This window comes from Elephas maximus, chromosome 12 (assembly GCF_024166365.1).
Source record: "Elephas maximus indicus isolate mEleMax1 chromosome 12, mEleMax1 primary haplotype, whole genome shotgun sequence".
NCBI lineage: Eukaryota > Metazoa > Chordata > Mammalia > Proboscidea > Elephantidae > Elephas > Elephas maximus.
In genome coordinates, this window is record NC_064830.1 from 94,207,212 (window position 1) to 94,235,042 (window position 27,831).

At 40.5% G+C, this 27,831-nt stretch overlaps 1 protein-coding gene across 2 annotated transcripts; it reads left to right on the plus strand.

Moving 5' to 3' along the window:
- Nucleotides 1-442: 442 nt before the first annotated feature.
- Nucleotides 443-27,831, plus strand: YWHAG (tyrosine 3-monooxygenase/tryptophan 5-monooxygenase activation protein gamma). Of its 2 annotated transcripts, XM_049904867.1 has the most exons (3): nucleotides 443-737; nucleotides 25,283-25,948; nucleotides 27,251-27,831. In XM_049904867.1, exons 1-2 carry the CDS (start codon nucleotides 651-653, stop codon nucleotides 25,937-25,939), a joined length of 744 nt encoding a protein of 247 aa, XP_049760824.1. In that variant the 5' UTR covers nucleotides 443-650; the 3' UTR covers nucleotides 25,940-25,948; nucleotides 27,251-27,831. The 2 variants fall into 2 exon arrangements, with proteins under 2 accessions (XP_049760824.1, XP_049760823.1); XM_049904866.1 differs by lacking the exon at nucleotides 27,251-27,831 and having other exon boundaries at nucleotides 25,283-26,590.

Consider the following 27,831-nt stretch of genomic DNA (forward strand, 5'->3'; position numbering starts at 1 on the left):
CCTAGGATTGATGCAGTCCTCATCCCCGCCAGGGGTCCCCAGTGACTGGCAGATTAGAAACCTCCCCAATCCTCTACCGCCCGCGCGCTACGTCCTCTGGGAGATGTAGTCTTGACCGCCCCTTTGTCCTTGGTCTGCCCAGTGGTTCGCCCCCGCAGGAGCACGAACTACAACTCCCAGGGGCCGTTGCGCCGCGGGCCCGGCGGGGCGAGGGTCTGAAGGGGGAGGGGGGAGTCTGGAGGTGCTGGGGCGAAGGAACAGGCGTGGGGAGGAGAAAGGGGAGCGTTGCGGAGCAACGGGGAACGGGCGGACGGTCGGAAGACCGTGGCTAGTAGAGCCGCGGAGCTGAAGCAGGAGAAGCTGACGGCGCCAGGGAGGGGCCTGGGCGGGGTGCGCGCGGCGGGCGGGACCCGGCGCGTCACGCGGCGTGGGCGGGGCCGCTGGGGGTTGTCCTCTCGCCGCACGCACAGCAGCCGCAGCCGCCTCGCGCCGGTCCCGCGGTCGCAGCTCGAGCCGCAGCCTCTGCCGCCTCAGCTGCTCTTTTCGTGGGTCGGTCCCTCCGGCACACGGGCTCCCGCCGCGCCGCAGCCGCCCTCCAAGCCTTTCAGGCCGCCCCGGTCTCCTCATCCGGCCCGACCCAGCCCGCGAAGATGGTGGACCGCGAGCAACTGGTGCAGAAAGCCCGGCTGGCCGAGCAGGCGGAGCGCTACGACGACATGGCCGCGGCCATGAAGAACGTGAGTTTCCCCTCCCCTCGCCCCGCCACTCCCTGCCCTTTCTGAGACGCCTTCATTCGCCTTAGAGGCCCAGGGACTAGTCGCCTGTCGCGACTGCAAGGTGGGTCGCCCCTCCTCGCTTAGGGGGCCGTGGAGGGTCCTGATCGTGAAAAGCACCCGGGTTGTGACGCTGTCTCTCATCCCCGTCCCTGGGAGCTGGCGGCGCTGCCTCCTCGGACTTCGGGGCTCAGACCGGACCGGGGCGGGGTCTTCCGGGACCGTTCGCGGGCGCGGGGTCTCTGGCCCCCGCGTGCTCCGGGTCTGCTGGGGACCCGAGCGGGGCCGTGCGCATCCTTTGTGCCCCACTTCCCCTCCTCCCAGCCTGGGGCGTGGGGGCGGGGGACCGCATGGATGCGGTTCCTCTTTCTCTCCCTGGTGTTTGGGCGGCGCCTTTCCCATTCACTCAGCAGGTTTACTCTTTTTAGACCCCCCCCGCCCCCCATCTCCTTCCCCTCTGCCCCTCCTGACAGATCCTTTACAATCTCCCCCAGGAAAAATTTTAGGCTCTCCTGAAAACCTGGGGTCAATGGTGCAAAATCGAAACCTTCTTGATCACGTTTTTCTTAACAAAAGGCTCCTGTTTGTTCATTCCTCAAAGCAAGTCCTCCCTTTGGGGGGGGGGACATTTGTCTCACTAGCTTCTTCATTAATTGTTCTCAGCATGTCATCTGCATTTCCCCTAATGTTTTGTAATGAAAAGGGTAGGTATTGTTTTTAAAATAAAAGTGGTGGATGTAGCAGCCTGGTTAATTTGTGACATATGCTTTTTTTTTTTTTTTTTTTTAAATTATAGGCACGCGTATTGAAATTCCTGTAAGTTGGAAAAAAAAAATTCTGATCTGATATTGCAAACAAAGCGGTGGTGGGAGGCAGTATCAAGTCATTCCAGAAGATTCTGCGTTTGTCATATTGCAGAGAGCCTAGACTGGGTGGAGGCTGGGAGGGGTTGTTTAAAGGGGGAAAAAGTGTTTTTTTAAAAAAAAATTTTTTTTAGCTATATCTGAGGCTTTTTTTTTTTTTTTTAAGCTAGTGCACCCTCACGCTGATGAAAAGAGAATAGTGATCTCCAGTTGTCGCGTTTTGTTTGAGATGCAGATTTCTGCCTGTATTGCACCATTTTGTCAGTAACACCACATTTATCTAACGGGCTGTCAACCCGCTTGAGATGAGAGGAGGGGGGAAAGCATTGAACATTATTCAATATGGAAAAAATGATCTAATCATTTAGGTCTTACACTATCTTAATATTTAACTTTCTACATTATGTAACAAAGATAATTAAAATGCATCTCCAGTTTGAAATGGATGCACCTTGCATGTTAAATCTTTTTAATGAAGCAGTGTAAGTATAGTAGATTAATTCTCGAGTAGCTAAACTAGTTCACAAAAGATGACAATTGGTGATGCCTTTATATTTAAACCAGTTACATTAACAAAAAATGTTATCATTAAGGAAGGGATTTGATTCTGGGAATTGGGAGTATCCTGTTGCTTAATGTATTGCCACAGTTATTATTTTACAACATTTTAAAGATCAGATGATATAGGTTGCATTTTTAATGGATGCCAATGTTGAAAATATCTTTGGTTCATGTTATTTAGGCTCTTTTAATTTTTCCATATTTCTAGTTTCACAGGAAAGCGAGTGACCTCGCACCTATATCCATAGCAACCCAGTGATGTCACACACAATGACACAGAGGCTGCAATGCACCTAAGGGCTGGTAGGGAGTATGCAAATGGCATTTGTCCAAGGTAATGCAGACGTTAGTTGATAAACCTGGTGGGATTGAGCACTTCACCTTCCACTAAATAAAAATTGATTTGCAACGGAATGGTCCTATTGGTCCAAAAAATAAGTATTTCATTTACCCTTAGACATGCAAATCAGTGACCTCTAGATATGCTTTGTTCACTTTATTTCTCTCTCTTTTTTTTTTCAGACGAGTTTATCACATCCATCCTATTTTAAACACTCATCTCACTTAATTAAAAAAAATTGGGCAACGATGGAATAAAAGTATGAATTTAACAAAGGAATATGTTTTATGATCGTAGTGTGGGGGAGGAGCTTTGTACTGGGGTTTTATTGAAAATTAATAGCTTGGCAGATTTTGATGAAAAACCTAAAAAAAAAAAAAAAAGACTTCCTACTGGGTCATTTTTAGTAGCTCTTAGAGGATAAGAACCCATTACAAACCAGTTATTAAATTCATTTGAGGTTGGGCTTTGGGAAAATTGTCTTGTTGTATTTGTGCTTCTGCTACTTGACAATATGGAGGAAAGACAGTTTGTAAAATAAAACAGACCTATTTTCAAACCTGTTTACTGTGACTTTGAGGAAGTAGGCTGACCTCTGGCCCTCATTTTCCTCATCTGTAAAGTGGGGCAATACCTACTTGAAAAAGTTGTGGTTAAATAAGAAAATGTAGGTGCTCAAAAGCGGTAACTATTTATGAAACTTTGTTTCTTGTTTATAAAAATGATTTCATTATGGAGAATTTAGATAATCCAGGAAGGTATGAGGAAAATACTCAGTGCTGTCACTCAAGTGAGCTCTCTTTGAAGGTGGAAATTTTCCTGACGCTAGAGGGATTCAAATTTATTTGTCTTTATGAAATTATCCCAGTAATAACAGTGTTGGGATCTTTGTAGAGTGTGATAATTGTATGTGGGTGACCAGAATAGGTGTAATGAGCAGTACTTTGAAAAGGAGGAAAGAGGGAAGTTAGTTTTTAAGATAGATGTATAGTCTCTTATATTTAAGGGGAGTGAACACCTGGAGATTCTCTACGTGTTAAACAATATTGTGCTTTGGCTCTTAATAACAGCCTCTTGAGAAGTTAATATGCTAAGTAGGCTATTGGTACTTGCCTTCAGGGGAGAAAAGGGGCTACTAATTTTGTGGGGTGGGGGTACAGGTGGTCAAAATTCTTCCTATCTTAAATATTCTGTTTTTTGTATTTGTTCTTCTAGGAGGCTAGATCAATAGCCGTTATCACTAATGAAGTAATAACACCTCTGTAGACTCTTCAGAGGTGGAGTTTTGCCAACCATTATTCTAAGTCACATGGTTTAACTTGTTCTCTCCTTTGGGGTGGAAAGAATAGAGATAATAGTTTGCTTTTTATGTGTTACATCCTTCACAATAACTGAAATTAATATTGTGCTTCTCTAATTTTTAAAACTCATGTATCTTTATCTTTTGAATTATGTTGAGACAAAAGATGTCACTAAATGTGTAGCTACAGACCTTGGATAAGATTTCATCCCTAGTACTTGGGAAACCTCATTTATTTATTAAGCCAAGCTCTAAATTATTGAAGAGTGGAGAAAAGAATGCATTTTTTTAAATTGAGGTAAAATGCACATAACATAAAATTTTAAAGTGTACAGTTTCGTGGCATTTAGTACAGTGTTGGGCAACCATCACCTCTACCTAGTTCCAAAACATGAGAAAATGATATTTTTAAAGTGCCAGTGGTCTGGACTATAGCTGGCTGTATCACAAAACATCATTATCGATTCAGGAATGTGCCAATAATGAAGTGCCCACAACAGCTCACACCAATAGTGATTGGTTGGTTACCTCTTCCCTTTGTTTTCTAATGTCTGAACCTTCCCAGCATGAATTGAAAAAAGGGACTTAGCTAGGTTCACATTGTGTTTTTATTTAAAAAGTTAGCTTATAAACCATATGATGCTAGCCCAAATAAATAAGAACAATTTACCTGAAATTGGAGCAAACCACAATTTGGAGATTATGGAAATTTGCTGGTGCTCTTATTACGACCCATTTTCAACTCCAAGACTTTGTTGTAAATTATTTCCTTGCTGTGTGGTAGTAGGCCCCTAGTGAACACTGCAGTACTGGCAGTGGTGAGCTACTCAAGCATGGCATTCTAAACTAATGGGACTCCAGTGTTCAGTGATAAACACATTATTTTGGTTACCAGAGTGCTGAGGCTGGCAGGAGGTGAATAAGAGTAAGAATTACCTCACCACCTTCTACCTTCAATATCACCAATCCTAACTTCTTATCTGACAGGATATATGTTTATTTCTGTATACCTGCCAATTCCATGGGACCAGGAAGAAAAGAAGCAGGAACCAGTTTATATGTTTAATAGTCAAAGGGAAAAATAATTTTGAAAATAATTTTTTGTTGTTGAGAGTATATACAGCAGAACAGACCAAAAAAAACCCCTCCTTTTCTGAGTTGTTTGTCCCCCATTAACAAACTCACTACCCCCTAAGGTTCTTTTCTAATCTTTTAAGTTATTTATCTGATTTCATGTAGGTTGATATTAAACGAGCAGTAGGTCCTTTTTAATTTCGAACCATGTGTATATAATACTTATTCAAACAATTAAATTTTTAAGAAATTTTAGGAGATAATTTCTAGTACTAGGGATGGTCTCAAGATCCTAAAAAAAAAAAATTCTTTACCTATTCTTCTATCAGTTCTATTTTTATGTCTTTGTCCTAAGGTAACAGTATGAGAAGCTCTAGTCACAAAGATGTTCATGACAATATTTATAAATGTAAAGTTTGAAACAGCTTAAATGCTAAATAGGAAAACAATCATGACACACTCACAGAGGCGTACTAATGGGATAAGGAAATGTCCTTGAATTAATGTCAAGTGAAAAAGGCAAGGAACGAAAGTAAACCTAAACCCTGTAGAAAAAGCATGATGAAACCACCCCTGCGTGGGGAAGGAGTGTGGTGATTCTGTCATTTTTCTCAAATTTTTTCATGTCCTAAAATCCACAGACATATTTGTCATCAGGAGTTAGTCCCATTGATGATAGCCTTCCAAAAGCATAGGTCAGCCCCCTTAAAAAAGCACAGCATTCCCAAATTCAAAATACTCTAGAACATTCCTTCCCTATTCATTTGTCCGCACTGGCTTTCTTGCCTCAGAATGTCCCTTTCCACGGTTCTTACCTACCCTGGTAATTTTTTCTTGCCGTTCCAGGTAGGGTCATTTTCAACCCAGTAGAAAATCATCTTTCAGTATGTGAACAAGTTTGTAGCTGTTGGTACCGTAAGTAACTTTGTTTCCTAGGTGTAGGTTAGTTCAGTACAGTAATGGCAGCTTAAAACCCGTCCAACCCAGTGCTGCCAGCTTATGTGTCATGTAATTCCTTTTAGAAAGGTAAAGAAATGTAAATGACCTCTGTTCTTCAAAGCAGACCTGCGTGTTTAAAGCCTTCCTCTTGCCTCTTAGGCATTTCTCACTTCTTTATACCACTGCAGTGGAAACCCTGGCAGGGTAGTGGTTGAGTGCTGTGGCTGCTAACCAAAAGGTCAGCAGTTCGAATTCACCAGGCGCTCCTTGGAGACTCTACCAGGGCAGTTCTACTTGTCCTATAGGGTTGCTGTGAGTCGGCATCGACTCCATGGCAGCGGGTTTGGTCTTTTTTTAATACCACTGCAGCTGTACTGCACACTCAGTTTATGGGGGAGGGTGGGTAAGGGACTCTTCTTGAGCTACTGTCATTGCATATTCAGCTGCCCATTGCTGTCACTGTCATCTCCTAGCTCTGACAACCCTGTTCTATAACAATTACTGAGAGAGAAAAAGCTGACCCTATCTCTGGGTCCTGTTCACCAGGTTTGGATTTGGATCTCTGGAGAGTAAGACCAATGGTTATATTTGAAAATCTATTTTTTAAATGTCATGTTAAAAATCTGTGTATGTAAGAACACTCCCATTTCTGTTTTACCTATTCCCAGCCAAAATTAATGCCATATGGCATATTAACAGTATTCAACTCAGGTTTAAAAAAAAAAAAAAAAAAAAATCGCCTTCTGTGGGACACACCCTTAAAAGTGAAACGCTGCTGGCAACTTTGGCTCAGGCTTCATCAGTTTAAAAAGACAAAAAATACTCATGGAAATGGTCTTTTAAGATTTAAAATTTTAATTGTTTCTAGAAGATCAAGGGACCAAACTGATTATCGAGCCATTTATCTGAAAATTAATCCTTTTGGGAATTTCTGTTGGTTACTTTTCATTTAACTATTTTTCTACCTCAAACTTATAAATTAATAAAATCAAAATTTCAGAGAGTTCTCTTGTAAGATGAAATAAGTTTGGCAATTAATAAAAAAGGACATTCGATACCTAAAATGGAATTTGGGAAAGGTAATAGAAAAATGATTGAGAGGAAAGGCTGTAAGGTAATGGTAGCCTTTACAACCTAGCAAGGGAACGTAATTATAGACTGGAATTTTTATTACACTCTTAAAAGAACTATGTGGGGTCAGATTGATAACAGCAACCCAGAAGATAGGAATCGAAGAGGGCAGTGAGTTTATAATGATGGGGGAACAGCTAAAAAGGGGGATGATAATGGTTACACAACTCATAGAATGCAAGCAGTTTTGCTGAATTGGTACACGTAGAAACTGTGAAATTGATGTATGTATGTCTTGCTGTGTATGTTCTCAACAACCAAAAATAATAGATGTGATTATCACAATAAAATATGTCTAGATAAGAATTTAACTCCGTCAGTGATGGTTTGTAAAATCAACAACCAAGCCTGTTGCCCTCGAGTAGATCCCGACTCACAGCGAACCTATGGGACAGATCAGAACTGCCCCACAGGGTTTCCAAGGTTGTAATCTTTACAGAAGCGGATTGCCACATCTTTCTGCAGCAGAGCTGCTGGTGGGTTCAGACTGTTGACATTGAGTAGCAGCTGAGTGCTTAAAGACTGTGCCACCAGGGGTTTTTGGTGGTTTATACATAGGTGCGATATATTTGCTGATTTAAATTGAGTACTACTGATTTTCAGCAGCATGTTGTAAATACCATTTAAGAGACTTAAGCTTTGACATGTGAAGTTATCAGTAATTTAGGGGGGTCTGCTGCCATTTATTTTCTACTACTTGAAGGTCCTTCAGATTTTTGGACCTAGGTCCATTATTGGGGAAGGTAAAAAAATATGGTAAACTTCAATAATAATGAAGTTATTCAATAATAATGATAATGAATTTTTTTGAACTTGGCATAAAATATATTTCTGTGAATATTTAGAACTGTGCCTGGCACATAAATGCTCAAAAACACTTGCTGAATGAATTATAACCAGTTGCTGTTTTGGATTTATGGTAGTTTTTTTTTTCTTTTTTTATTGTGGTTTCATCATGTTTTCTATGTTGTTATCTGGCTGGTTAACTTTTTTTTCTTTTTTAAAAATACATTATGACTAAAGACTGTTTTTAGTGTATATACACTTAAGAACAGATTTGGTAATTAGCACAACTATGTTAGTGTAGCAGTTGATCTGTTGTAAAAATTAACTCAGTACCATCGTTTTCTGAGCTCTGCTTTCTGAGCTCTAGTGCAGCGTAGCCTGACTCTGAAATGTTAATGAGTTAAATGAAGCATCTGGCCAACGATGGAAAATTTAGTGTACTTTCTAGGTATGAATTTTTTTACATTTGTTATGCAGATATTTGCACTGACTGAAATCTTTTGGGGAAGACAGGGATTTTAAGTTACACATTCTTAGATAAAACATTGCAATGTATTTTGACATTTATTTAACATTTTATCATTCAGGAAGCATTTTTTAATATATTTTTCCCATTCAACATCGCAGTTTCGAAATTGTTTTTATGAAGTAACAGTCTTCCTATATTACAGGTGGAAATGTTTAGTAATTTGCCTAAGGCTTGAACTAAAAGGTTTTTTTTTTTTTTAATTTTTATTGTGCTTTAACCGAAAGTTTACAAATCAAGTCAGTCTGTCATGCAAAAGTGTATGTATACCTTGCTCTCCCCCCGTGAGACAGCACACTCCTTCCCTCCACTACTTTTGTGTCATTCGGCCAGCTCCTGGCCCCCTCCGCCCTCTCATCTCCCCTCCAGACAGGAGCTGCCCGCATAGTCTCATGTGTCTGCTTGATCCAAGAAGCTCACTCTTCACTGAACTAAATGTGTTTTTACTCTAAATCTAAAGCTCTCCTCTTAAAGGGGTTTTTAGTTTTCAAAAAGGAACCCTGAGAAAAGTGGGTACGGCTGATGTTCCAGCTGTTGTCTCAGGCACTGGTCGGTGTGTTTTCACTGATTTCCGTATATGTCCCTTTGTTTGCAGAAGCATGGGAAATGCCTTAGGCTGTCACATACTCAATCCTCTCCGTTTGGTTGCTTTTGAGAGGGCGGTATATAGTCTAGGTTTAAGTATGGAACCGGTTTCCTTTAGGGCAGTCCTAAGTTACATGACTCAATGCAAGTGTAATGTGATTTCTTTTAGCGAACATCATTTGATTCCATGATTGGGGTGTATTTTAAGTATTTCAACAAAACAGAACTTGAGATTTTTAATATGAGAAGGTAAGTTCTATAGTTTTGCATTTGGAGTTTTATAGGTGTTGCTAAGAGGTGAAAGGATGCCTCAGACTGAATGGAGGTATGTACCTCACTAGAAAGAAAGAACCTGGGAGGAAGGTATTATCTTTTTGTATGTCAAAAATATGATCTTGTGTGGAACTCACAAACAGGAGTGTGGAAACATGTTTTGGGGAGGATTTGGGTAAAGATACAAAGGGAAAAAAAAGACATGCTAATTTGAGCGTTTCGTAAACCTAGGCAGGTGGAGAAGTAAATGATGTGTTCTTGATTCTGGTCGAGAAATCACATAGGGAAAATATAGTAGGGATGGGGTATTAATTAATCGACATTTGTAGGAACATTCATTCCACACAAAAATACTCAGCACCTCTTATGTGCCAGCTGCTGTATTAGGCACCTGGTTACAAGGGAAAAAAAGTAGGCTTAAGGAACACAGGGTTTTAGGGGGCGGGAAAGCTGCAGATAAGCAAAACAACTAGAGAATGTTGTGATAAATGACAAAAGATTGAGGTAAGCTCAGAGTGCTGTGGGATCAGGAAGACTAATTCACACTGGGCATCAGAGAAGATTTCCTAGAGGAAGTGATTCCTGAGCAGTATCTTTTGGGGTGGCTTGAGGGGAGAGGAAAGGTTGGAGGAAGGAATATCCAGGCAGGAGGAATAGCAGGTTTAGTTTCAGAATGTGGAAGGAGCACAATCTGTGACGCGATTGGTTCATTCATTAGTGGGTGCTGCAGTAGTGTGCATTTGAGGGAAGAGCAAGGAAATGAGTTTAGAGCAATAAATAGGGGCCAGTTGATGAAGGATGCTGTGTCGTTTGGCCTTTTTCTTAAGCTGTTGAGTCATTGAAGAATTTTAAGCAGAAGAGGGTCAGAATCCCATTTTTGATCTGGAAAAATCATTGGGAGCAATGTGGAGATGAAATAGGAGGACAGTGAGGGAGAGGGAGAAAAAGATCCGTTAGTAGAATATTGTAGGGCTCTAGTCTTAAAGGGATGAGGACCTAGACGAGACAGCGAGGGCAGAGAAGAGTAGTTTTGGTTTTTTTTTAATTGTGGTAAATATATATGTAACAAAACATTTGCCATTTCAGCATTCTTCACATTACAATTTAGTGGCCTAATTATGTTTATCATGGAAGAAGGGGTAGCTTTTGAGAGAGAATTTGATGGCTGGAGATAGAAACTGAAAGAAAATGATGGAAAAGATGAATTCAGTCATGGTAATGTTGAGTTTAAGTGGAAATTGTAAATAGAAAAGCCATGGCTCTAAGTTAAATACATGAAAAGTGCATAGAACAGCGTCTGGCATGATGTAAGCACTCAAAGTGCTACCTATTATTAATACATTAAATAATTCAACAAGTATTTATTTGGGGTCCTCTAAGGTTTTTTTAAGGTCTAGGCTCTGGTCTAAGCTGGAGATATAAAGTTCCCTGACCTCATAGAACTGACGTTCTAGTGGGAGTCTGATAATTGAAACCATACATAATAAGATCACAGAGGGAAAATGTGAACTTGAAGTCAAAATGTGAAACCCAGGGAATAGTCAGCACTTAAGTAGTAACTGCAATAAGGAAGAAAAGACTAAGAGTAGATGGTGATACATGAAGAAAAAGGGAGGAGCTTGTCAAGAAAGGGGCAGTCAGCAGAGTTGGAGTCCTTTATGAATTAAGGTTTAAGATGAAGAGAAGAGAATGTTGGATGTATGAAGTAGGAAGACGTTTGATGACCTTTGTAGAATGGTTACAGTGGTAGTGGATTGAGGAGAGAATGAAAAGTGAAGAAATGGTAACAAGAGTAGACTTAAACGAATCTTGATTTTGAAGAGAACAAGAAGGCAGGCATGGGATTAAAAGCCATTGTTTATTTTAAACCTGAACTTGGATTCTGCATTAATGATGAGCAGGAGCAGAGAAAATACAGGATAGAGAATGATTGATGGGAATATGTGGAGAGGGAGAAACACTTTGTTTGACTACAAAAACCAAAAAAACTACACCCATTGCCATTGAGTCGATTATGACTCATAGCGACCCTACAGGACAGAGTAGAACTGCCCCATGGGGTTTCCAAGGAGCAGCTGGTAGATTCAAACTACTGACCTTTTGGTTAGCAGCCAAGCTCTTAACCACTGCGCCACCAGGGCTCCTTTTTGACTTCAGGGAGGAGACAGTGGTAGGTGTAGGTGTTTATTAAGTGAAGGGCATGAAATGGGCTTACCTAGTGGCCCTGTTCCTCTGAAGAGGCAGTAGTAAGCAATGTGGGTATAGGTGGGATGTGGGAATGGGCAGGCTGGTGGAGGTGGGGTGGTAGGTGGCTTGGGGCAAAGTAAAGAGTTAACAATATTACGAGGATTGCCAGGCAGTGAATGCTAAGGGCCTAGCTGAGGTTAGTAAAACCTTATTTGTAGTGACTTTATAGTTTTTGTTAGCTTGTCGTCTCTCTGTTGAATTGATTGAACATTTGGGTGTTTTAGAGATGGTGTGGCAGAAGGACAGACACAAGAAAATTTGACATTAACGTAGAAAAAGTAATTGATGGACCTTGGGAGGAAGGCATAAAGCCTAAAGGGAAAGGTTAAGGTTTAACTGCAGATCTACTGGGTAATGAAGACTGGAGTTACTGGCATTTATAACATTTGGAGTTAGAGGAGAATGGCTCTGGATAAGGTCAAAGTTGTGGTTTGCAGCAAGTAAAATTTCGATGCGATTACCTCAGCTATTTATAATTAATTTTCAGGAAAAGTCTTGGATAATTGAAGTGGAACCAGGTAGATAATTCCATAGAAAGTAAACTTGACATTGGTTCCAGGAGAAATTGTAGAATTAAAGACCTGAAAGAGATCATTCTGAAGGAGTCCATATGGTTTGTGTAAGAATCTGTATATAATGCAGATTTAATGGATTTTTAGAATAGGGTTATTGGCCTAACAGCCAAGGAGTGCTAGAAATGTAGTGTATCTGGCTATTTTTTCAAGACATTTGATGAAGACTTTTGCTGCTTTGAGGGGCTAGGCAAGCTGCACAGCTTTGACATTATGTCCTAATTGTTAAAAGTGAGATCAGACTGGGGCAATAATGGAATCTAAGCAAATGGAATGTCCTTAATTTTGCTTGAAGTTCTGTACTTTGGCACCAAAATTCAGCTACACAGTTGATTACATTTGGTGCAGGTGGAGCTTGACAGTAGTACTTGTGGGGGAAAATACATAGGATCTTAACAGATCTCAATAGGAATTGACTAGAAATTGATTTTCAGAAGCTGAAAAATACAGTGTTAAAACGAGTATATTAGTTGTCTTAGTGGTCTAGTGCTGCTATAGCAGAAATACTGCAAGTGGATGGCTTCAGCAAACAGAAGTTTATTGTTTCATAGCCTAGTAGGCTAGAGGTCCAAATTCAGGAGGTGAGCTCCAGGGGAAGGCTTTCTTTCTGTCAGCTCTGGGGAAAGGACCCCCGGGTCCAGAGGATGCTCTGTTCTCCTGGCTCTTGTTTCTTGGTGGTGTGAGATCCCCATGCCTCTGCTTGGTTCTCTCTTTATATCTCAAAATAGATTGATTTAAGACAACACCTAATTTTATAGATTGAGTCCTGCCTCGTTAATGTAATAGGGGTAGGATTTATAACACAGAAAATAATCACATCAGATCACAAAATGGTGAACAGCCACACAATACTAGGCATCATGGCCTAGCCATTTTGACTCACATTTTTGGGGGGCACAATTCAATCCATAACATTAATTAGGTTCTTGCTAGAATCACACCACCCAAAACAAATATTTACTATTTCTAGTAATTATGTAGGTTGACTGAGTAGTTCTGGTCTAGGCCAGCTCCAGTGGGGCTGAATGAGCTGCATTGGCCTAGTCACATGTTGGACTGTAGCCTCTCTCTACATAGTCTCTCATGTCTAGGAGGTTAAACCAGGCTTCATATGGCAGTAGACGGTTCCCAGCAACGAAAGAGGGTAAGCCCCAGGGCACAAGCAGTTTTCAGACCTTTGCTTGCTTCATACTTGATAATGTTCCATTAGCCAAAACAAGTCATATGACCAGGCTCAGCTTATAGGATTGAAAAATACATTCTATCACTTGATAAAAAAAAAAAAATAGAAGCTGCAAAATCATATTAAAAAGAGAGGGAATGTATACAGGGCTACTTTTGTAAACAATTTGGGCTGGATATATCATGTATAGGTTCATGTCACTCTATAGGTATTCAGAAGTGACTGTTAAGGTACCATTGTGATTCACTGGTGAGTAAAATGTGGTACCTGCTTTTAAGGACTTTAGTCTTTTTGGAAGAAAGAAATGTAGAATACTAGGCATCGAAAATAAGTGATATAAAAGGTATGAGTTATAAGTTATTAATACTGAGAGTAAACAGTTATTAATTCTGTCTGAGAATTTTTCAGCAGGCTTAAGGAGGAGGTAGGCGTAGTATTTGAATTGAGTCTTGAAGGGTATGTACTTTATGGGCTCTAGAGGTGCATTTTAGGTAGTGGGAATAGCGTGGGTGAAAGCAGAGAGGTGTATAATATGAGGAAGGGTATGAGTATCACGACCTGGGTATTGATAACTTGGAGCGGGGTTTCTCTACTTTGGCATTATTGACATTTTGAACCAGTTTATTGTAGGGAGTGGAGTAGCAGGAGGGGAAGGCTGTCCAGTGCTTTGTAGGATGTTCAGCAGCATCCTTGGCCTCTACCCACTAGATGTCAGGAGTACCTCCCCAGTCATGACAGTCGAAAAAATGTGTTAAAACTTTGTCAGGTGTTCTCTTGGGGGAGGAGGCAGAATCACTTCGCATTGAGACTTAGTGAGATTATGTAGATTGGAACTAAATTTTCCAGATGTTGCGTAGAAGATTTTCGACTTTTTTTCAGATAATCAGAACTTGGTGTAGGATTTTGAGCAATGACATAAGAATGTCTTTGTAAAGGGTGGCATCGACAATTATAGGTAGTGGAATTAACCTTAATAAGGAGCAGGAACACTTCCTCTGAAAGGGGGCAAGGAGGAGATGGACGAAGGTAGGGGGAGTATTTTTGAGGTGAAAAGAGTTGAAAGTTAGGGGGATTTGGTCTGATTTTTGTTCAGGAGTAAGTCTAGGGAAATATTAGATCTGGTCATCCTCTCAGGGACATGGATGTGGGCTTGACACTTGAAGAACAGAAAAGATTTGAAGCATTTGCTGTGGAGGATGGGATAATGAAAAGATTGGCAAACCACACTGAAGGCCAATATGTGAGGTCTGAAGTCTTACGAAGCATGTCCTGAGGAGGAAAGGAGCCAGGATGGTGAAGTTGAACCAGGTCATAGAAACATTAGTGAAGATGACCCAGGGATATGAGAACTGTCTTCACCTGTTTGAAGATAAACTTTACCTTAACATGAAGAAGCATTAATAATCTCTAAAGATGGAATTAGGCTGAGTTCTCACAGAAGGTGTACCAGTAAAGCATGAAGGAAGATCTTCACTTAGCAGGATTTCGAAGAGGGAAAGGAACCCTGGTTTGGTACGTGTAGATTATTTGCCATTCAGAGGATGTAAGTTTTGTTAGTATGTTTTTCTCCTTGACTTTTCCCTCAAAGTAGTGGGATTGAATGCTTCACAGTGAAAAATACCATTGTAAAATTTCTTAATCCCTTTTTATCTTTACCACGCCCATGCAGTGAACAAACAAACAAACCCTTTTGTCAACATTTTTGGAGAGGACATTGAGAAATTTTAACCTACATCAGGCTGCATAAAGTGTTTGATTTGAAGTCACAGAAAGAGGATTACGTATAAGAGCTCTGTAGTAAGTTCTTTGTGTAAGGCCACGTATTAGGAAATGTGAAGTATTTGGGATTCTGAACGCCTTGAACAAATGAGCCAATATTCAATTACTAGTTTTGTCATAGGTCTGTTCTCTTTGGGTGGAGGAGACATTCTCTGTCGAAAAATAAACACATCGGTGTATATGAAAGTGCAACATAAACTACAATGCAGCATTTTATAAAGCCACGTCATGAGATATATTATACAGTGCGTCCATTGGAAGTGTATGGTTCAGATTGTGTAATATGTTGAGAGTTACACAACCATCACCACAGTGAATTTTAGAATATTTTCATCACCCTAAAAGGAAACCTATACCTGTTAGCTTGATAACTCAACATTTTGAGGACCGGTGCAACAGTTTTTAACCTAGAGAAATAGATAAATACGGATACCATGCAGTCTTCAAGGGGTGGAGCTGCTCAGGAGAGTATTTTTGTGTAAAAAACTTCCCCTGGCTTGTGTAAGAACTAGAGATATTGTGAGAAGTGTCTGGGATTTGGAACCAATAGATCTGGCTTCCCTTTTTTGGCTCTGAGCCTTAGTTTTCTTATCTTTAAAATAGGAATAACAGAACTTAACCATAAAGAATTCTCTTGAAGGCCAAAAAAGGAATTGTAATTTTTGTGAAGAGCCTGTTTCTGATACTACAAAGGTTATCTTTAAAAAATATGGAGTAGATGGATATTTTCTTAACATGATAAAGAAAAATATGTTTTAAACCAAGAGTTGATATCTAAGAAATACTGGAAATATTTTCATTAAATTAAAAGGAAGACAGAGATGCTCATTGTCAGTATTATCAATATTGTCCTGGTCATGCGGTAAAGATGAGATACAAGTGTAAAAGGTATAACTACCGAAGGGCCCAAGTGATCTTTGAAAAACGTAAGATTATCTGTATAGAGAAGAAACTGGAGAAATACTGGGGTTAATAATGAGTTCACTGAAACAGGGTTGAAACTATAGCTTTCACATTATATAGGAAGCCATAATCTGTATACAGATGTGAAAAGTTTTTACACAACTAAAATCAAGTTAAAAATAAGGTATTCTTGGTGGAGGTGAGATGATGAGCACAAACCAGCACGAATGGGTTTGAGCTGGTTGTAGACATCAGTAAACTTATTTATATAAAACTGCAGGCTTTGGACTCATCAGAATAAGCTTGGTTTTCAAAATTGGCTTTTAAACTTTAATTGTAGGTTTGATTAACGGTAAATTATGGGGAGGGTTTTGTTGCTTGAGTAGGTGCTGCTGCCTGTTACAGGTAAAAAATTCAACTTTCTCAACCTTGACTGCCTCTCAGCCACTGTCTTGTTAGACCCTTCTAGAAATACTGTGAATATACAAATATTTTGTTGTTATTGTCAGGTGCTGTCAAATCGATCTGGACTCACAGCAACCTCATGTGATAGAACTGCCCCATAGGGTTTTCTAGACAGTAATCTTTAGGGGAGCAGGTTGAGGTTGGCAGGTCTTTCTTCTGTAGAGCTGCTGGATGGGTTTGAACTGCCAGCCATTTGGTTAGCGGCCAAGCACTTAACCTTGTGCCATCAGGAATCCTTGAATACACAAATCATTTTTTTTAATTGGCTTTCCAGAATTCTATTGTATGGATGTGTCATAATCTAACTAATCCCCCGTCAATTGTCATTTAGGTTGTTGCAGACTTCAGCTGTTAAAAATAACACAGTGAATCAGTTCCCAGAAATGGATCTGCAGGGACAAAGGGTTTTTGAGCATTTGTAATTTTCATAGTTTCTAAATTGCTTTCAATAAAGTTTGCACCGCTTTGGACTTTGCAGCAATGTATGAGAGTGCCTCTTTACCATAGAACAGTAAACATAAATCCTGACTTTTTCACTTCACTTCTGACCAGCTGCCTGCTGACCCCAGCCACCCGGAGCTAGGTCAGACTGCCAGCTTGGCCCAAGATTTCAAATGCCAGCTGCAAGTTTGGGAGTCTGCACAACACCCTCACTTCTGACCTGCTGGCTGTGAATTTGGGGGTTCCCTCTACCCCTTCAGGAGACTAGCTGTAGCTGAGGGGTTCCCAGGTCTCCCCTCTGACCTGCTGGCTTTCATCACTCTCTCAGGTTCGATACTTTCGCTGGAACAATTCATGGAAAGTGCTGTACTTACGAATACGGCTTTATTATAAAGGATACAAAACAGGACCAGCATAAAAAAGAGGTGCTTAGGGCGAGGTCTGGGAGCATTCCCGCCATGGGGCCGCCTTGTCCCAAGGAGAGCACATCGCCTTCCTGGGAGCAGATATGTTTGCCAGCCAAGGAAGTTCATGGAGCTTCAGCGTCCAGAGCTCTTACTGGGGATCTCCTTATGTATTGTAAACTCCAGCCCCACCCCTGAGGTGGGTGCATAACCAGGAGGCCATCACAAGGTAACAAGTGGGGCTTTCTGGCCTGGCCAGCCTCCACCCCATAGTCACCTCATCACCTCACTGACTTAACCTGTTAGGTGTGGTCCGAAGTTATTCTTTAAGACACTTAAATTCCAAGGTTTTTAGAGAGATACAGTTGCTGTTGCTGTGTGCCATGGAGTCATAGTGACCCTTTCCTCCCATAGAGCAGCTCGTCGGTTTGAAAAGTAAACCTGTCTGTCAGCAGCTGAGCGCTTTTAACCACTGCGCCACTGGGGCTCTTTTAGAAGTACACTACTATGTCTGAATTGTAAGATTCCACCGATGTAACAAAGTACAGCTTTTGGGATTTAGCCTTGATTAAAATAACTTGTATTCTTTGTAGGAAATAGGGAACAGGGAAATACAAAGAGAAAAAAACTAAAATTGTTTGTGATCTCAAAATGAGATTTAAAAAAATTCCTTAGGTTGATGTCTTTCAGGGATGCAAAGATGTATGCACTCAATGTTAAGTTTTTATAACAGTGTTATTTCAAATAAAAACTTGGAAACTTGAAAAATGATCAGCAGCAGGCAGCTTTTTACAGTACAGCTGTATGATGGAGTATTATCCATTTGTTAAAGTCACGTTCTTCAAGTACATAGGGAAAACGCAAAGTCTTACATCCTCACTTCTGAGAATCAGTCTGGCTATACTTCTTCCAAGACAGACTTTTTTCGCTCTTCTGGCAGCCTATGGTATATTCGACATTCTTCCCCGACTCAATTCAAAGGCCTCAGTTTTTTCTCCAGTCTTCCCTATTCATTGTCCAGCTTTCATGTGTATATGAGGCTATTGAAATTACCATGGCTTGGGTCAAGCACACCTTAGTCCTCAAGGCACACCTTTGCTTTTTAACACTTTAAAGAGGTCTTTCGCAGCAGATTTGCCCAACGAAATGTTTCTTTTGATTTCTTGACTGCTGCTTCCATGAACATTGATTGTCGATCCAAGTAAAATGAAGTCCTTGATAACTTCAGTTTTCTGTCCGTTTATCAAGATGTTTCTTATTGGTCCAGTTGTGAGGACTTCTTTTTCCTTTCTGTTGAGGTGAAATCCATACTGAAGGTTGTAGTCTTTGATCATCAGTAAGTGCTTCACGACCTCTTTGTTTTTAGCAGGCAGGGTTGTGTCATCTGCATAACGCAGGTGGTTAATGGGACTTCTGCCGATCCTGATACTGCATTCTTCTTCATATAGTCCACCTTCTCGGATTATTTGCTCGGCATACAGATTGAATTAGTGTGATTAAAGGATACAACCCTGATAAACACCTTTCCAGGTTTTAAACCTTGCAGTATCCTCTTGTTCTGTTCAAACAGCTGCCTCTTGGTCTGTGTACGCAGGTTCCCCATGAGCACAGTTAAGTGTTCTGGTATTCCCATTCTTCGTAAAACACCCATAATTTGTTGTGATCCACACAGTCAAATGCCTTTGCATAGTCAGTAAAACACAGGTAAACATCTTTCTGGTATTCTCTGCTTTCAGCCAAGATTCATCTGACATCTGCAGTGAGATCCCTCATCCCTTGTTCATTACTATTAATACCATTTTTGACATAGCTAATCAAATTTAGTGTGAAGATTTTACCATATTATAAAAATTCTTCATAAATAATGGTTACATAAGATACTGTTTATAGATGTTCCATAGTTTTTTTTTTTTTTAAGTCATGTGAGGTTGTTTCTGAATTTTCAGCATTATACTTTTAAGTGAATGTCTTTACATAATTCTCAGAACTTGTTTGTGGTTATTTTCATAGAATACTTTTATGGAAGTAGAATGAAGCGTCAAAGAATGTGAACATCTTTAAGGGTCTCAATATATTTTGTCAGAATACTTTGGAGATCTGTCTGCTCCTCTTCACACATTATCAGACTCAAGCCTCTTTCCATTATGTATAGCTTTATTGTACCAGCTGAGTTTTCTGTTTATTTGCTGTGGGCTTTTAGTCATCTTATTGTTCCCCAAAGGAAGATTTGAAAAGATGACTAGATTAGATAAGGGAAGAATGCTTTCTCTTGTCTTATAATTGATCATGAACTGAAAACGAAAACAGCATTTGAGTATCTGAATGTTGATATTTCCACATCATCAGAGACTCAGCATTGGGCAAAGAGCATAGGATTTGAAGCCGGAAGACTCAAGTTTATTGTCCTGCTCTGCTGTGTGTTAATGGTATGACTTTGGGAAAAGGCATCTTATTGATCTGAGTCATGCCTGTAGAGGGAGTATAATATCTACCTGGTTGGGGTAGTTGTGAAAAGACCATAGGACTTCGTTGCTCTCAGGCAAAACCAGGTGATCACCCAGTTCTCCTCTCGTCTCATCTCCGAGACTCAGAGCTTGGCCCTGAATGTGCCGTGGATGTTTCATGAGAATGTTCTTTATAGAATGTTCCTCTTCCTGGAATGTTTCTCTTACTGCACAGTTTTTATACAAGTGATTACTGCTGGGTTTGTTGGCTTGCTTTTTTTTTTAATTGAGGTGAAGTGCACGATTTCAAAGTGTACAATTCAGTGGCATTTAGTACATTCACTGTGTTGTGCAACCAGCACGTCTTTCCTAGCTCCAGAATGTTTTCATGACCCCAAAATGAAACCCTGTACCCACTGAACAGTTGTTCTCCATTACCCCCTCCCCCAGCCCTTGGCAAATAAACTGGTCTGCGTTCTGTCTCTGGGTTTACTTCTGGATATTTTATATCAATGGAATCACACAATATGTGTCCTTCTGTGTGTGGTTTCTTTAACTTTAGCGTAATGTTTAAGCTCCATCCCTGTTGTAGCATGTATTAGTACTTCATTAGCTGTAGGTTTTTTTTTAAACCAGCTGAATTTGTTATTCTAATTAAAACTCCCTCAAAGCTTTCTAGGCAGAGTTTTGCTGCCTTAAGACATCTGTGAATGATATTCCAATGCAGATGAGTTTGTCCTCCCCATAGACTAAGCGTCTTGGGGAGATCTCATTAATTTTTGTCTCACATTGTGGTATGTATTCAGTGGATGCTTCTTGAATGCCTCTTCTAGAGCCCTCTTCAGTAGGCACACACAGGATGTGCTTACTCTACCAGCAACAAGATGTGACAGTGTTCTCACATGTTGTGTGTGGAATTTTGTCTACCAGGAAAGCCCATTAGAGACTCAGTGCCCAGGGTTTTTGTCGAGGGCTGGTCATCCGTGCACTCTCAATCTAGCACATACCAAAATTTCAGACTCCCAGAAGGTTAGCAGTGTTTAAACATAAACCACACTGCACAGTTCAGGCACAGCTAGCCATTTATATCAGAGAATGGTGGGAAACCTTTTCAGATCCAAATTCACAGATGCTAGCAAAGGGCCCCCTTGCAAGGAGGCCTTTCCGAGGATGGCAGTCTTAGGCTTTGTTAACTCTTTTCTGCATAGAATATGATTAGAGTTTAAGGCATTTTTCTCAGATATGCAAGATACAACTTCAGATGATTGTCACATTTTTTAATTATTCAGGAGGACAGGACATTTTCAGAATACGATTGCTCATATCAGGCAGAACCGCGTCACGTTCATTTGCAGTGGTTTATTCCGTTCCCTGCATGGTATTAGATACTGGGCGCACACTACACAGACACTGATTTATCTATGTTTCATACCTCTTCATCCTCTGTCTTTAGTGTACGGTGTTCATTCATATGTAGCAATCAGTGGGTCTTAGTACGTCTACCGCCATAACTACTGTTTTGGAACATTTACACAAGATATGCAAGGTAGGAATAACTTTTAAATTAAGATTAGTTAAAGTTTTATTTGAGAAGTTGCAGTCATTACAATTTAAGGTTCTTGATTGAGAAAATTGTGAATGACCTAGTGCTCTAAGACTTCAGGTCAGAAAGCCATCTAAGTAGCTTTCCAAGAATCTCAAGGGTTGCTCCCCATCAGCTCTTACAGGGGAGGAGCAGACAGTAATTAGTACCTGATTTAAGGCGCTCTTTGGAAACCATATGGGGCAGTTCTACTCTGTCCTATAGGGTTGCTATGAGTCGGAATCGACTCAACGGCAGTGGGTTTTATGGGTTTACTAGCAGCTGGAATTTGGAGAATTCTTGATAACAGATTTTCTAAGCTCTTCTCTCATAGCTCTATAACATCTTTAATTTATTAAAAGACATTTGAACTTAAGCTAGTATGGTGGGAGTTAAGAAAAAGTGAGAAACCTTAATTCTCTTTTTAAGCAGAACTTGAATCTTATACATTTAACCAACAGTAAATTTTGGAAGCCACATTTACAAGTGTTGTGTTCTTAGAAACAATTCAGTGACCGTTTTGAAAAATATGACCCCCCCCCTTCTCAAACACTACGTATCTCACATCTTCCCACATTCAGTTCTGTCTAGATTAAATCTATTTCATTTTGAGGTGAATCAGATTCATTCTCATACAAGTCATCTTGATCTAAAGGATTTTTTTTTAATTCTTGTTTAAGGTTTTTAGAGAAACCTTTCCTTTCAGCAGACTTTATAGAACTAAAGGTTTTTCCCTCTAACTTAGTTGCAGCACATTGGCAGAGAACATCTGGGTATGTTCCAGATGTGGTTGAGTTACTGTATCTAAAGGTGATACTGGCATTTCCTAATCTCATGCTCCAGTTTGTCTGAGGCAACTAGACAAACTTTACATAAGCACAGATTGCTACCTTTGGTTGTCCAGCTGAGCTTCGTTTGCAGAAGGAGACCTAGCAGTATAGTATACTGGTGAGGTAATTCAAGCTTTAAATAGTTCCTGGCTCTTGAAATAAGCCCAGCATGATTTAGGGGAAAGGCCAAAACTTGATCTCCATGGCCTTAGGCACTCTGGTTTCTCAGGTTGCACTAAGGCCTGCAGGCTAGTCTTTGGTAAGGGCGCATGCCATGAATATAGGCTAGAGTCCTAGAGCACATCTACCTAAGGACTACGAAGGCCTTACCTGTCTTTGAAAGCCAGTCTGGCAGGCTTTTTTGAGCTACGTAATACTAACTTAAAAAAGGCAGTGAAATGAGGTAGGTGAGGACAGTTCAGCTTAGACTAGAGAACAGGAGGAAACGGAGAAGAAATACTCCATACAGGAAGATAGGCTAGGAGATTGTTACCTGTGATGTTCTGCTGCTATTCATAAGGCTTCCAGTGGCCAGTTTTGTTAGAAGCAGATTGCCAGGTCCTCCTCCTTAGTCTTAGTCTGGAAGCTCAGCTAAACTTGGTCCACCATGGATGAGCCTGCTGGTATTTGAAATACCAGTGGTAGAGCTTGTAGCATCACAACACACAAGCCACCAAAGGATGACAAACTGACAGACAGAGGAATGGTAGAGGAGATTGTTATGTAAAAAATGTAAAGGCCTCCTCTGGTGAGAATTAAATGAAAAAAAAAAAAAAATTATTCAAGATACTCCTGAAAGTAATTGCTCACATTCCTGTAGCACTTTACTGTGCCAAGAGCACTTTCTCATCCGTCCGATACACCTTTATAATAACCTTAGGAAGGAGGTAGAAGTTCCTGTGTTATAGATGAGAAGAGATCCAGAGAAATGAAATGGTTTGCCCAGGGTCACTTAGCTAGCAAATGTAGAACTGGACTCTTAAGCCCAGATCTAGGTTATTTGTACATCACGGCTCAGCAGAAGTGACAGTAGTCTGAGGGGCAACCAATAGTAGCTCCAAGGTCTAAACTGTAAAAAGAATTGGATATGATGGTGATAAGCTGCCTTACTCAGGAGAAGTGATGTTTCCACAGGAGGGTTGAGGGGCCGAGAAAGGGGTTGTGGAGCAAAGAGCCTCTCTCTTGGTTTCCCTCTCTGAATTCCAATATTACTAAAACCCTTTTTTCCACTCTGCAGTCCGTTTCACTTAGGCGATGTCTGGTGAAAATACCGCTGTGTTCTCTAGCATTATAATAGAGAATCAGTAATGTATAGTAAAATGTTAACATGTCTTTAAAAACTTCTAATCAGTTAATGAAACGTTTTTGTGAATGTATATCATTTGCTGGATATTATGATAATTAGTAAGCCCAAGCATGATCTACTCAAAGAATAATTATTTACAATAAACTCTAATAAGTATGATTTGGCTTAAGTTTTTATTATCTCTGAGTAGGTAATATTTAAATTAATTAGCACAGCCAGTTTTCACTGAGCATATTTTCCCTCTTATTTACAAAAGTGGCATACGTACTGAAGGTAAATGATTCAAACATAGAAAAAGTCCCTTGCTATCGCAACCCCTGTCCCCCCACCAAAAAAAAAAGTTTGGAATCTCTTTTCAAGTTATACCCCCCTACCCTCCACATCTATAAATAACTTTATGTAGATGTGGTAAGTCTACACAGGGAACAGTGAAGACTTAAAGGAGGATAACCAGTTTAACTGGGGGGTGGAGGAAAGAGTGTGGGGGAAGAGATTTTTCATAGAGGACATTAACTTGGCTATTAAAAGTTGTGCAAGCATTTGCCAAGTCAGATGCAAGGTGGGAGATATTCTAGATAGAGGCAAACGCATAAACCGAAGTATGGAACAGCCTAGTGTTCTGCAGTTAGCTTGAAGCCAGAGGTACATGATAAGAGGATGAAGCTGGGGAAGTAGCTAGTTTTCTGTAAGACCTATAAAGTAGTGAGTGTCCTGGGATTTGCGATGTTGTGACTTAGCTACTGACATATACCAGTTAGATAAGATAGCTGCAGTTAACCAGACAAGTCATGGTCTAAACTTTGCTTGTTTGGAGTAGCATGCCAATTGGACAGTTGCTCTATTGCGAAGAGCAGATGGGTTAATTTTGTGATTGTGAACCATAAAGTAGGATAAAATTTTTGTTATTAAACTGGACTTGTGGGTATTTTTAATTGTGTTGTAGAAGGTTAGTATGGGTGTGAAGGGAAGTAGTATTTTGGCTGTGTGGCCTTAGAATAGGAATAAAAAGTACGAGCTCAGTCCTTCATGTAAAATATTCTATTTCTTAATGTTGTAAGACACTTAATGGTATATAGCTCTGATATCAAAGAAATTAGGTGATAAAATTTAAATAAAGGGAGTCTTGGTGACTTAATTTCTTTATTATAGTCAGTTGTTTGATAGTCATAAGAATAATGAACATTGGTGTTTTGTTGCTTTCACTTTGTCAAGGGGGATTAGTCTTTGGGATAATGGAGACAAACCTTTTAGAAATGCCCAAATGGAAAGAAGCACTAATTGCTCTTGGTCACCTCAATTCCAGAAGTACTTTGCTTCTCTCTCCATTCTTTGATATTGCTAATTGTGTTTACTCAGATACTGGAACAAATACATGTCCTCAAGTTGCTAAAATATCTCAGTGGTCAGACTCGTGCTCCAATTTTTATTACCTCTCTGAGGGTTATAATTCATAAGGTTTTAACGCAAGAGCAGAAAAACCTCCTTGTTTCTCAGAAGTCCTTGAAGATTGGGTAATATATTCTTACCCAAAAGGGATGGGACTGGAATTTAATAGACAGAGCAAGACTAGGAAGAAGGTAATCTTATCTTCCTAAAATACTGCCAGTTATACTAAAAGCCTGTGGGATTGATATGGTATACAATGTTACCTGAGAGAACTATTGACTTTTTGCAAATCAGATTCAAATTTGATTTGTCATCTAAGACATAGACTTGATACTTCTTTCATGGAACAGTATGCGATAAGCACGTGTCCTCTTCTGGGGAAGCAGAGATCCACCAGCATTTTTTTCCTTCTGTGTTGCTCATTCCACCTTTGCCCCCTTCCCATACACCCACACAGCTTAACTTCTCTATCCGTTAATCCCTTTCATTGACCGGTAGATCCGTTTGTGTTTTATCGGTGTTACAGATATTCTTGGCCCAGTTGACGTCATCTATACCATAACCACGCTCTGTTCTTTCCTCCTAACAGGTGACAGAGCTGAATGAGCCACTGTCCAATGAAGAAAGAAACCTCCTCTCTGTGGCTTACAAGAATGTAGTTGGGGCACGCCGTTCTTCCTGGAGGGTCATTAGTAGCATTGAGCAGAAGACATCTGCAGATGGTAATGAGAAGAAGATAGAGATGGTTCGTGCTTACCGTGAAAAAATAGAGAAGGAGTTGGAAGCGGTGTGTCAGGATGTGCTGAGCCTGCTGGATAACTACCTGATCAAGAATTGCAGTGAGACCCAGTATGAGAGTAAAGTGTTTTACCTGAAGATGAAAGGGGACTATTATCGCTACCTGGCGGAAGTAGCCACAGGAGAGAAAAGGGCGACTGTCGTGGAGTCATCTGAGAAGGCCTATAGTGAAGCCCATGAAATCAGCAAGGAGCACATGCAGCCTACTCACCCCATTAGATTAGGCCTGGCTCTTAATTACTCCGTTTTCTACTATGAGATCCAGAATGCCCCCGAGCAAGCTTGCCACTTGGCCAAGACGGCATTTGATGACGCCATTGCTGAGCTCGACACTCTGAACGAGGACTCCTACAAGGACTCCACTCTCATCATGCAGCTCCTCCGTGACAACCTCACGCTCTGGACAAGCGATCAGCAAGACGACGATGGTGGAGAAGGCAACAATTAAGGCCCCCAGGTGGACTGGCAGCGCACGCTGATGCTACTACTGCAGTCTTTATTTTTTTCCCATGAGTTGGGGGTCGGGTAGGGGAGGGAAAGGGAGGAATGACCTTCCTAGGGAGGAAACCCACGACCTGTCCTGTCTTTGATCGCCTCTTTGACATTTTTGCCAAAATACCACTAGTGGAAAGTCAGGCTAGCTGTGCTCGTATTGGAATAGCAGCCTCACACTGGCATACGGACTGTTGTGTAGATTAATGCAAGTGGAGCTGTCTGTCTTTAATTTAACTTATTGCTAGATAATAGGGTTTTAAGATGAAAAGAAAACTTAAATGGAATGGCCCTCATTCAATAAGTTCTGTGGTTCCAGTAAGGATTTTTATGTACATATGCTCTTGTCGTAAGTTTTGGGTACTTTTTATCTCATCTGTTTAGCTGTGCATTTTTTTCAGGGTATACTCTACCAAACACATAATAGTTTAAATCCCAAGCTGACAGACTTAGAACATAAGGTGTATCTATCCTTGTGATTTAGGCCTTGCCATTTTTCTGAAGTCCGATTAGTTGACAGTATTAACACTAAATTGCAGTTTACAGTATTTCTACATTACAGCCATATGTAACATCAAGCCATCAATGGTGTATTTTTCTTTGCTAGTTATTTTGGCTTTACATCTTTATCGGCCTCATCCAGGTTGATTTTGCTGTTATCTGTCTCCTAGGCCAAAAGGCTTGCCTGAGGAGAATCAAAGCTACTTTAGGTTTTGGCTAACAGGTGCTTGGCAGGTGGCTGTGGGATTTTTGTCCTTTCCTCTTAACTTAAATCCACCATGAAAATTATTAATCACTTTAATAGAAATGTTAAACACCACAAAAATAGAGAAAATTCAGGTCTGTATGTCATTTATTGTGTTGGTATTTTCAGAGACTATTCTGATTTTTTCAGATGCCGTACAGCTCCTTCCTCAGGGATTGCCCTGCCATTTCACTTTTCACTTGATTCTTTCCCGCTGTACCTGATGGAGGGGGTGTTGAAGCTGTCGGGTTGTAGAAGCTGGGTGGTCATTTGGAGAACGTTCGTGGTGCAGTGTGTGAAAATTCAGGTGCTAGAAGCTTACTGGTAGAAAAACCCAAAAGGAAGAGCTGTATTCATAAACATTCTGTCAATTTTAGGGAGCCTTGTAAGTGTGTCAGTTTTTCCTCCCTTGAAAACACTCTTTCCCCAAGTAATTGTTGTAGGAGGATAAATTAAAATTACCAGGTAATAAATACGTACTCCTATTTGACCAAAAATTTTTCTATATTTTTTTCTTTTAAGGAAAGCATAGAAGTTGGAGATTGACTTCTCTTGTGCGGTCAGTGCATATTTGGAATTGAAGCTACCTTGGTATTTCCACAGATTTGTTTTCAATTGGCCATAGGTCCCTTGTTCTCATTTTGGATAAATCTGTTTATCTCTCAGTAAACATGACCTGTTGCATGTGCTCAGTTTTTGTTTTCTATAAAACAAGTAACAGTGTGAACTCTACCGAGATGGGTAATAACAGACTTGCTTTGTGTGTTTATTTAGGCAAGGGAGAGGTTTGATAATAATTGAGGAAAAACTGACAGGCTTTTGCTAATACCAAAATTGAGCTTACAGTTAGGAAATGAGTATGTTTAACAGGATCCAGGTGACAGTAAAGATAGAAGAATGAAGATGACTGTGGAATAAATATACTCTGTAACATTGCACAGTTTACCCAGCATGACTTTCCTTAGAAGGTCCCTCCATATGCTAGAGCCAAAGTCCCACTTAACTGAACCCTACCAGAAGAGCTAGTAGAAGGCGGCTTTGCCGCCTCTGTGCCCTTACAGAAGCCTACAGTGAATGCCATGGCTGGGAAAAGATGGCGTGGG